The sequence below is a fragment of the Podarcis liolepis genome, assembly GCF_965112155.1.
Source record: "Podarcis liolepis genome assembly, chromosome: 7".
NCBI lineage: Eukaryota > Metazoa > Chordata > Lepidosauria > Squamata > Lacertidae > Podarcis > Podarcis liolepis.
The window spans coordinates 90,580,430-90,591,513 of NC_139561.1; the positions used below are offsets into that span (position 1 = coordinate 90,580,430).

General features: G+C 48.9%; 1 protein-coding gene across 1 annotated transcript in view; it reads right to left on the bottom strand.

Annotated features, from left to right (window-relative positions):
- Positions 1-234: 234 nt before the first annotated feature.
- The window catches only part of LOC310712891 (uncharacterized protein), a 13,875-nt gene continuing 3,025 nt past the window's right edge, over positions 235-11,084 (bottom strand). Inside the window, exons 4-7 of the mRNA XM_083516333.1 lie at positions 9,168-9,440; positions 3,215-3,384; positions 2,113-2,189; positions 235-611 (exon numbers count right to left, since the gene is read on the bottom strand). Of these exons, the coding sequence (XP_083372459.1) occupies positions 485-611; positions 2,113-2,189; positions 3,215-3,384; positions 9,168-9,440 (647 nt within the window). The 3' untranslated portion in view covers positions 235-484. The remainder of the gene's footprint in view (positions 612-2,112; positions 2,190-3,214; positions 3,385-9,167; positions 9,441-11,084) is intronic.

Genomic DNA, 11,084 nt, shown 5'->3' on the forward strand with positions numbered 1-11,084 from the left:
AAAGCATGGATCCACATGGATCCTCAGGATTTTTGCACTGGGCTACTCCAAACTCACTGTCAGATCACATGTCTGTGGCCACAGCATGAACCATAAAAATCATATACCCACTATTTTGTTTAGAATAATTTTTTTCTTGTTTCCCACCTCTAAAAACTACGTGCGTGTTATGGTCTGGTGCGTGTTATAGAGCGAAAAATACGGTAACAACAACAAGTCCCAATTTCTTCTGAGATAAGCAGTTTATTTTAAACTCCTTACAAAATAGGCAGTATCATAAAAACACGGATATCGATTGCTGTCTTTAGCCTTCGTTTGAATACTGGGAAAGGTGTGTGCGTGGGCTGGGGCGAGGAGGATCTTGTAAAAGAAGAGGGGTCACACCACCAGACAGACCAGGGGTTAGGAGGAGATAGATCTGGACCTCCTGCAAGATCTCTGGGTGATTTGCAGCAGATCCAAAAAGCTTCTGACTCTCAGCTGTTCATGACCAGGGACTGGACCTGGCTATCTTTTGACAGATGTACAGAGACTTTCTGGCACAGGATTCTTGTTTCAGGCCTTCTTGGCTCACTTGCACACAGCCCTTATTAGGTTTATGTTTCAGAGGTCTGAAAGAAAATGAATCAACAAAGCAAAAAGGTCACAGCTTGCCTCGCCGTTTGTAATGCTCACATTCTGAATTATCTGTAGTGACTTTGGAAGCCAGATTTGACCATCTCCAAACAGCTCAAATGTGACCCAGGTCAGCTGCCCTGGGCTCACCTCCACTCCCTCTGGCCCCATATCTATAAGGCCTGAGTCCAAGCAGCTGCCCTGCGCTTTCTAGGCATGGGTCCAAGTGCTTTTGCCCCTGCCCCACCACTTTTCACGGGGGGAAACCAGCTCATTAGTGAGAATTTGGAGCAAATGTCAGTCCAGAGAAAACCCAAATGATATTTGCTCCAATTCAGCAGTAAAGATCAGGTTTCCCTGGGGGAAAGTGGCCTTGCACAGGCCAATACTTATTTTCATACCCTCCAACATTTCTCCGATGAAAATAGGGACGTCCTATTCCATTGTTGTTGTTGTTGTTACGCAGTCCATCTGATTGGGTTGACCCAGACACTTTGGGTGGCTTCCAACATACAGCCGTACCTTGGTTCTCCAACAGAATGCGTTCCTGGAGTCCGTTCGACTCCCGGAACCGTTCGAAAACCAAGGCGCTGCTTCCAGTTGGCTGTAGGAGCGTCCTGCAGCCAATCGGAAGCCGCGGAAGCTGTGCCGGACGTTTGGCTTCCAAAAATTGTTCGAAAACCAGGTTTCGGTCATTCGGGAGCCGATTTGTTCAGGAGCCAAGGTGTTTGAGAGCCAAGGTATGACTGTATATAAAAACATAATAAAACATTAAACATTTTAAAAAACCTTCCCTATACAGGGCTGCCTTCAGGTGTTTTCTAAAGGTTGCATAGTTACTTATCTCCTTGACTTGGTGGCCACATAACTCCAGACCCTCCAACACTTCTTCAATGAAAATAAGGACGCCCTAAGGAAAAGCGGGACATTCCAGGATCAAATCAGAAACCGGGACGGCTTCTGTAAATCTGGGATTATCCCTGGGAAAAGGGAGATTTTGCACTGAGTTGTCGATCCTTGCAAATGCCTCTGCTTGGGAGAGAATGGAGAAGGGCAACCATTCAAGCTAGATTATAAAAGGCCAAGAGTCTGGCTGGGCATTAAAAGGAGGCAGAACCAAGTCATCATCATCATCATCATTTATTACTTATACCCCGCCCATCTGGCTGGGCTTCCCCAGCCACTCTGGGCGGCTTCCAACAAAGTATTAAAACACAGTGGTCTGCTAAACATTAAAAGCTTCCCTAAAGAGGGCTGCCTTTAGATGTCTTCTAAAAGTCTGGTAGTAGTTCTTCTCTTTGACATCTGCTGGGAGGGAGTTCCACAAGGCGGGAGCCACCACCGAGAAGGCCCTCTGCCTGGTTCCCTGTAACTTGGCTTCTCGCAGCGAGGGAGCCACCAGAAGGCCCTTGGCACTGGACCTCAGTGTCCGGGCAGAAGATATGTTACGTTCTGGTCCTTAGTGAGTGGCAAACAGCTCAGTGCCTCTCTACTTACCCTGAATAGAGTGTATTATCCACCCATCTCAATATTCCTTGCAGCCCAATCCAAAATGGCGTTGAACGCAGCGAGTTCTAGAGTTAGGAGAAGAAGCAAAGTGTTGGAGTCCTGAATGACCAGCCTCACGCCATGTCTACTGAGAGAGGGGGCTGCTAGTATGATGGCTGGGTGGGAGTGCCTGCTTCCAAGGGCACCTTAAAGACCAACTAAGTTAGTTCTTGGTATGAGCTTTCGTGTGCATGCACACTTCTTCAGATACACTGAAACAGAAGTTGCCAGATCCTTCTATATAGTGGGAAGGTGGGGAGGGGTATTACTCAGAAGGGTGGTGGGAATGGGAGATTGGCAGATAGCTGAGATGAGCCTGTTGACGACTCTTAACGACTGTAATAGGTCTTACAGGAAAAGGCAAGGGGTGAGAAGGTGAAAAATGGCTTAGTCATGTATAATGAGATAAGAATCCAATGTCTCTGTTCAGACCAGGTCTCTCGATGGTTTTAAGTTTGGTAATGAGTTGCAATTCAGCAGCTTCTCTTTCGAGTCTATTTCTGAAATTCCTTTGTAGTAAAACAGCTACTTTGAGATCTTGTATAGAATGTCCTGGGAGATTGAAGTGTTTCTCTTAAAACCATCGAGAGACCTGGTCTGAACAGAGACATTGGATTCTTATCTCATTATACATGACTAAGCCATTTCTCACCTTCTCACCCCTTGCCTCCTCTGGGACAAGAGGAGCCACAGGACAGCAGAAGCCTCAAAAATTGCACATCCTTATCACAGCCTTGCCTCATTTCACAGCTCTCGCGGGTGGCAAGGAGGAGTGACATAAAGGGAAAAAGCAGGAAGGCAGGGGCCCAATCCTGCTCTGATCTGCAGTCAGTATGCATCCCTCAACAGACGGCCCCAAGAGAGATGGCCAAGTTGCAACAGGGTCCCTTCCGCTTTTTAAGATTGGCTGTGAACGCCACATTTCCCTCGCCTTTCCCCTTTCTGTGCTGCGAGCATGGAGTGGCCTTCAAGTTCCCCCTTCAGGATTGACGGTGGAGCCCCTCCCTCCCTCACCCCACCCATTAGGCCATGCTACCCTTTTTCACCAGACCATTAAGACTTGGGAACGCTGCAGCTCCTCAGCACTCCAGGGATCTCTCAAAACAAGCAGCAGGGATTTCTTCATCGCACAGTCAAAGTTGCTTTCTGCCCAAGTCCTCTTTTCCGTTGAAACCCACAGGCATTTCCATCGGAAGAGCTTCCACTGAGGGGGGCAGCAGCCTGGGAAGGAGACACAAAGGGCCAGGAGAGGGTCTTGGCTGCAGCTCTTCCCAGCTGGGCTCAGGGCACCTCAGAGACCCCCCGGCCAATGTGGTGGGATCCTATTTGTTCAGAGGCCACAAGCTCCAGAAACTGATCTGTGCTACGTCTGCAGGGTGGCAGGGCTCGTTTGGGAACAATTATGGACTCATCCGGGACGCGGGTGGCGCTGTGGGTTAAACCACAGAGCCTAGGACTTGCCGATCGGAAGGTCGGCGGTTCGAATTCCCGCAACAGGGTGAGCTCCCGTTGCTCGGTCCCTGCTCCTGCCATCCTAGCAGTTTGAAAGCACGTCAAAGTGCAAGTAGATAAATACGTACCGCTCTGGCGGGAAGGTACACAGCATTTCCGTGCGCTGCTCTGGTTTGCCAGAAGCGGCTTATTCCTGCTGGCCACAGGGCCAATAAAGCGAGATGAGCACCACAACCCCAGAGTCGGCCACGACTGGACTTAATGATCAGGGGTCCCTTTACCTTTTAAGGACTCATCTGCACTACCCTTTTGCCCCTCACTTCCTAGGCAGAATTTTTCCAGTCTGTGTCCAAGTCACTCCCCCCCCCCAGGAAAATCCACTCTTTAATGCTGAATTGGAACAAATGGCGATTCAGGTATTCCAAAGATTGCTGTTTGCACCGATTCAGCACTAAAGAGCGGGTTTTTGCAGGGGAAAGGGGGAAAAAACATACCCTTATGCACTCTTTGCTTGACTATAAAGCCATGCATTTAGACAGATGGAGGCATCAGTGAGACATTTAATTTACCCCAGAGCCCATACTTGGGTAATATTAGCAGAAACCCAAAAGCCACAAAGGTTGCTCCTCTCCAGGGTTGTCTCAGGCTAGAAATAAGACACACACACACACCCCAATTACTACCCTTATTTGCATGCTGCACAACAAAAGATCTTGCAATAAATAAAACAATTTGGGTAAAAAAGAAGATATAAAACTGTAAAATCAAGGCAGGTGTTAACCCGGATGGCAATTCTCCTATGACAGCCAGTCATTATGGCCAACTGATGTTTGCCCTGGCCTAACATTGCTTGCTACTTTATCATACCCTCCAACATTTCTCTGATGAAAATGGAGATGTCCTATTCAATAATAATAATAATAATAATAATAATAATAATAATAATAATAATTTTTAAAAAAATTATTTTATATATCCTGCCCATCTGACTCAATTGTTGCAGCCACTCTGGGTGGCTTCCAGCATAGATAAAAACATAATCAAACATTAAACATTTTAAAAAACCTTGCCTATGCAGGGCTGCCTTCAGGTGTCTTCTAAAGGTTGTGCAGTTACTTATTTCCTTGGCTCAGGGGTCACATAACTCCAGACCCTCCAACATTTATCTGATGAATATAGAGATGACCCAAGGAAAAGAGGGACATTCCGGGATCAAATCGGAAACCGGGATGGCTTCTGTAAATCCGGGACCGTCCCTGGAAAATAGGGGCATCTGGGAAGATCTGCTTTATTCATTCTGCTTCCATAATTTTTTGCCCCTGGGTACCAGCAATATGGGACGCGGGTGGCGCTATGGGTTAAACCACAGAGCCTAGGACTTGCTGATCAGAAGGTTGGCGGTTCGAATCCCTGCGACGGGGTGAGCTCCCGTTGCTCGGTCCCTGCTCCTGCCAACCTAGCAGTTCGAAAGCACGTCAAGTGCAAGTAGATAAATAGGTACCACTCCAGCGGGAAGGTAAACGGTGTTTCCGTGCGCTGCTCTGGTTCGCCAGAAGCGGCTTAGTCCTGCTGGCCACATGACCCGGAAGCTGTACGCTGGCTCCCTCGGCCAATAAAGGGAGATGAGCGCCGCAACCCCCGAGTCGGCCACGACTGGACCTAATGGTCAGGGGTCCCTTTACCTTTATCTTTACCAGCAATATGGAAAGATTCTTTAGTTTGGGAAGCACTAGTAAAAGGGAATCTCCCATTGCAGTGGGGGCAGAACAGGGGAAACTCATTCTGGTGATTCACGAACCGCAACCCAGCGCAAGTGGGGATTGCAGAAAGAATGTGGTTGGTCAAGGGAGCTGTGGGCTCAAAATGTTGAAAACCAGTGTTCCAGGGGGATACTGGTAAGTAAAACAAAGGAGTGGTGGCCATTAGGGAGAAATCAGCAGCTAAGAAGAAATGAACAAATGGCAGTTTTGACAACAAAAATGAAGGCAGAGACGCAGCTCATCGCCCACAATTGCTAGAGCATCAGAGCATGAAGAGTGCTCAGCCGCCGTCGCACAGACAGCGCAGGAAGTGTGAGCACATGTCTTTTGCGTGCAGGTTCTGCTGGGCAAGAATCACCCCGTTACGGGAAAATTAATGAAAGTGTCCTAAATATAGTGCGCCTAATGAGTGCATCATCCGCATGTCTGAAATAGTACGTGGTGCAATGCAGCAGCCATGCATATGTTAGGATTTTCATCTATCTGAGCTGCTCCATCGAGTGGTACTGTTGTAATGTGTTTTGTATACATCATGTGAGTGTCTGAGTGAGAGTGAGACAGAAAGTCTGAGTACGGTTGGAAGTTAGTTTCACTTCTGTTTGTGATGCTGTTCTGTACTGGGACGCGGGTGGCACTGTGGGTTAAACCACAGAGCCCAGGGCTTGCCGATCAGAAGGTCAGTGGTTCAAATCCCCGCGACGGGGTGAGCTCCCGTTGCTCGGTCCCTGCTCCTGCCAACCTAGCAGTTCGAAAGCACGTCAAAGTGCAAGTAGATAAATAGGTACCACTCTGGTGGGAAGGTAAACAGCGTTTCCGTGCGCTGCTCTGGTTCACCAGTCATGTTGGCCACATGACCGGGAAAAACTGTCTGCGGACAAACGTCGGCTCTCTCGGTGTGATGGCCTGGGATTCGGACTCGGATGCTGAACCTGAGGGATCCCAGCTTGCACAGGATTCCCCGCCTCCAGAACCAGCTGAGCCGGGGCTGGGGCATAAGCCTGAAGGGTCCTCACCTGGGCTAGATCCTCAGGTGCAGGCACCAGCTGAGTCTGCTCTGCCTCCTGAGGTGATGGAGGACCCATTACAGTGGTGCCCCGCAAGACGAATGCCTCGCAAGACGGAAAACTCGCTAGATGAAAGAGTTTTCCGTTTTGGAGGTGCTTCGCAAAACGAATCTCCTATGGGCTTGCTTCGCAAGACGACAATGTCTTGCGAGTTCCTGCGGGGTTTTTTTCCTTTCCCCCCCCTTTTTCTAAGCCGCTAAGCCGCTTATCAGCTGATCCGATAAGCAGATAAGCCGCTAAAAGCCGCTAAAAGCTGCTAAAAGCCGCTAATAGCGCTAATCCGCTAATCCGTCAATGGGCTTGCTTCGCAAGACGAAAAAACCGCTAGACGAAGAGAATCACAGAACGGATTCTTTTTGTCTTGCGAGGCACCACTGTACCTGCAGGTCCTCCACTCTCAGTCAGAGGAAGCTGATGTTGCCTCTGGGTCCGGTAACCCTCCAGCCTCTCCTGAGCTGCAGAGGCTCAGGGCAGAGAGGCAGAGGGAATTAAGTTCCCACAGGAGGAATGCTCACCTCCAGGCCAGGAGAGGTGAGTCACCTGTGGACCGGGGCCGCCCTATGCCTCGGGGCAGATAAAAGCCAGCCAGCCCCAGTCTCAGGTTGCGGGAGCAACGTTGTAGGTTGCAGTTCCTGCCTGAAGCCTGTCCTGCATTCCTGACCTCACCTGACTCCCTGCCCTGCACCCAGCTCCAGCTTTTACTGACTGCCTCCATATTGCACCTTCGACCTCAGACTGGACTCGGACCTCGTTTCTTGGTTGACCCACGGGACCAGCACACTCGGCCTGTAAAGCGAGATGAGCGTCGCAACCCCAAAGTCGGCCACGATTGGACCTAATGGTCAGGGGTCCCTTTACCTTTACTGATGCTCAAAGAGCAGAGATGTGCTGATGGAGTCTCTGTATTATAGACTGTATACAAAGTCGTTTTAGAGCTACTGATTGACTCTTTCTTCTGCAATGATATGCCAGAAGACGAGTGTGCTCCTCTCAGGAAAGCGGGGTCGCTTATCACCGGTCTCTCTGGACTCAGGGAGATTTACAGCCAGGGAGGACCACCGGAGAGATGCCCCGGTGACTTGGGAAGTTGGCGGCCTTCCTGGGGGTGTTTCCAACCTCTCAGAATCCTAGAAGGGGCCTCCAGAGTCATCCAGTCCACCCCCCTGCAAGGTCACATTGGCTCCTCGAGCCCCATAAGAGGAAACACTTGCTGAATTCCCCATCTCAAACTGGCCAGTAGAGGCAATGAGGAGGTAACCGAGAAAGTTAGGGGAAAGTTTCTGAAGGTAATGGCCATTTGACAGTGGAACAGACTCCCTTGGGAAGTGGCGGACTCTCCTTCCTCGGAGGTTTCTAAAGAGAGGTTGGACGCTCATGGATTCTTTAGCTGCGATTCTTGCACCGCAGGGGTTTGGACTAGATGATGACTGGGGGTCCCTTCCAACACTACAACTCCATTGAAATAAAAAAATTAAGGTCTTATAATATATATAATAAATGTTCATAAATGTACCAAGCAAGCATGTACATAAATATATATATATAAACCACATGTCTGAAGCAGCACAGGAAAACAGCCCTGAAACCATTTTGACGCCCAAACTGACCAAATGATTTCTCTGCAAGGCCGAAGGAAAATGGAAAAGCCTCCCCATTGTCTTTTCATTCACAAATCCTGTCTTAAGGGTATGTCTGTGTATGAGTAGGGTGAGCCTGTGACCTGGCTCAGGAATGAAGTATTTATCATTACAAAAGACTGACCGGGCTCCCCAGGGCATCCAATCAAGTAAGCATTAACAGGTAACCTGCCAGACAGGAGGTAAACAATGCACTCAGATTTCTGTTGTAGACTGCCTTTTCTATGATGTAGGTATGATGTATCTGGGGTGGTGGTCTTGGGTTACACCCCTTCTGTGATGTATGTATGATGTATGGAGGGGTGGTCTTGAGCTCCAGGGCAGGGAATTTAAAATGTCTATATGAGGGCGGGCACACCTTGGTTCGGGGTTCCTCCTCCTTTCCTGCTTGTGAGGGGAGCACCCTGTTGCGACAAATCAATAAAGATCAGGCTTACTAGCTGCTTTGCTTCAAAATATTCTCTGGTTGGCCTCTGTTATTTTCTCCGACCGATGGAGAACCTGCAAAGGACTCTATAAGGGTTCTTGTGTCCCCCATAAGGGAGCATAGCTGTCAACTTACAGATTTGAAAATAAGGGACCAGCAGCCTCAAAAATAAGGGATCAGCAGCCAAAATAAGGAATTTCAGTCAACCAGCAGCCAAACAAAGCCTCAAGTGGTGGTTCCCACAGCGCAGCAACCCGGCAAAGGGGATGCAGCAAGGAAAACCACCGTCACCTCTCCGCTGGGAAGCGCTGAGCAAAGGCGAGTCCCCAGGCAACGCGGCCGATTTGATCGGCACAAGGCATGCAAGCTCCACCCCCCCCCCAGTCGTTCTTAGACTCCTTATTGGGTGAGCAATGCAGCCAAGCAACACAGTTGGAGCCTCCCTCCTCCCTGGCCGGCAGGGAGGGAGGGAGAGGAGCTGCTTCCTTTGAAACCTGGGAAATTGACATCATCAATCCAGGACAGCAGCGGGAAACGGCGCTGAGATAAGGGAGTTTCCCACCAAATAAGGGACGGTTGACAGCTATGTAAGGGAGTAAGGGCAGATTTTTGTCTATTACAGCAGCAATCAGCAAGGGTGGAAAAAGGGGCAAACTGGACGTACCGATCTGCTGGCAAGATCTGGCGTGCGTCAGATTGGTCTCCATCTCCCGGTTCTTCTCTTCCAGTCTGCCCTGGTCCTGACACAGGAGGGTCAGGTTGTTCTCCGCTCGCCTCAGCTGTTCCCCGGCGCGTTCGAGTCCTGCCTCGGCTTCTCGTAGCATCTCCCGGGCTTGAGCCAGGCTCTCTTCCTCGGTTCTGATCCTCTGGGCCAGGGCGCTGCTGTTTGCAGCGTGGGCTTGGGAAGCCTCGCCGAACTGCCGGGAGACCTGCCAGTCTGCAAAGCACAGGGGAGGGAGATGACCGGGGGCCACAATGCGGTTCTCTTGGGGGCTCTGGGCTGGGCTGCAGGCAGCAGGGCAGAGAGGCTGGATTACTGCAATGTGCTCCCTGTGGGGCTTCCCTTGCGTTTGGTCTGGAAGCTGCGGTCATTGCAAAACACCGCACCACAATTGCTAACAGGTGTGAGGCCCCGTCAGTTTAGGAAGTTTTAATCTGATTCTTTGGTTGATTCTAAAGAATCGTGGCAAGAAAAATTGACGGACTATGCAGAACTGGCAAAACTGACATATAAGCTACGGGACAAGGATAACTGTGACTTTAAGGATGAATGGGAACCCTTTACAAAGTATCTGAAGACCCAACAAAGCGAATTGGACTCATTGGAAGGTTTTGAATAGACATTCACAAACTTTTTATTGATAATAATCAGCTAAATAGTTTGAGGATCTATACAACTTTGTAACATGCAGAAAACAGCAGTCTCAGAGAAACCAAAGACAGGAACGGAGGGAAGTCGGGGGGCGGGTGGGTATTGTGGGGGGGAGGGAGGGGAAATGGGGGGGAAACAAGGATGATATGTTTTTGGATAATATGTCTTGTTTTAATTTTGAATAAAAAAACTTAAAAAAGAGGAAGTTATAATCTGTTTCAAGTATTTTAACTGTTTGTATGTTTCAAAGTATGGCTTTGAATTTTTTCTTGTTTTGGGGTTGTTTTTTTAAAAAACCAACACAGCAGTATATAAATTTTATGAAATAAAATAATAAATAAATCCCCACTTGAAGGCCATGAAGTCTACTAGGGTTGACGTTGGGCCAGTCACTGCCTCTCAGGTTGAAAGTTTTAAATCACTGCTGTTAATTTTTCCTAAGTGGTAACTGGATTGTGTCAATTTTTCTAAACCCCTTTGAGGTTGGGGGGGGCAGAGGGGGAGTGTTTTACAGTTGAGCGATGCATACGTTTTATAAAATTAAAATAAATGAAGACACAAAACCAGAGCTGTTCTGGCTCAGTTTTGAAGAAATCCTCAGCTAGGCTATGTGAATTTGCAATTTCCCACCTCTCCCATTACCCTGGAGGGGAAACTGCTGGAGGCTGGCTGCCTCTGAATAGAACTTAGCTGCCTGCAGGCTTCTTCCCACCATGTCTATCTGATTGACCACTGTGCAAACAAGATGCTGGACTTAGGTGGACCACTGGCTTGACCCAGCAGCCAGGCTCTTCCCAAGGAGGCCTATTGAGATAGCAGAACCTCCATGCCCAGGCACAGTCTACCTCTGAATACCAGATAATGGGGAACAACAGTTGGAGAAGACTTTTGCACTCAGGACCTGCTCTGGGGCCTCCCTTTCAGGCACCTGTTTGAATGTTTGGCCTGATCCAGCCTGAGAGCTCTTTTTAGATATGGGTGCTCTCATGGGAACATGGCTGCTACTGAGCACCAATGCTAGCAGAGCTCCAGCGGCAGGTGAATATGCGGCTATTTGAGCAGACATTTGGCCTCCCTTGCCTTGTGCAGTTACGTTCTCTGTGTATTGCTTGCTTCAACACTGGTGATCTTTGCTTCTTCCAGTATACTAGTTTGCCTGTCTTCCCAAGTGATGTGTAAAATCTAGAAAAATGTAGTATAAACACTGAC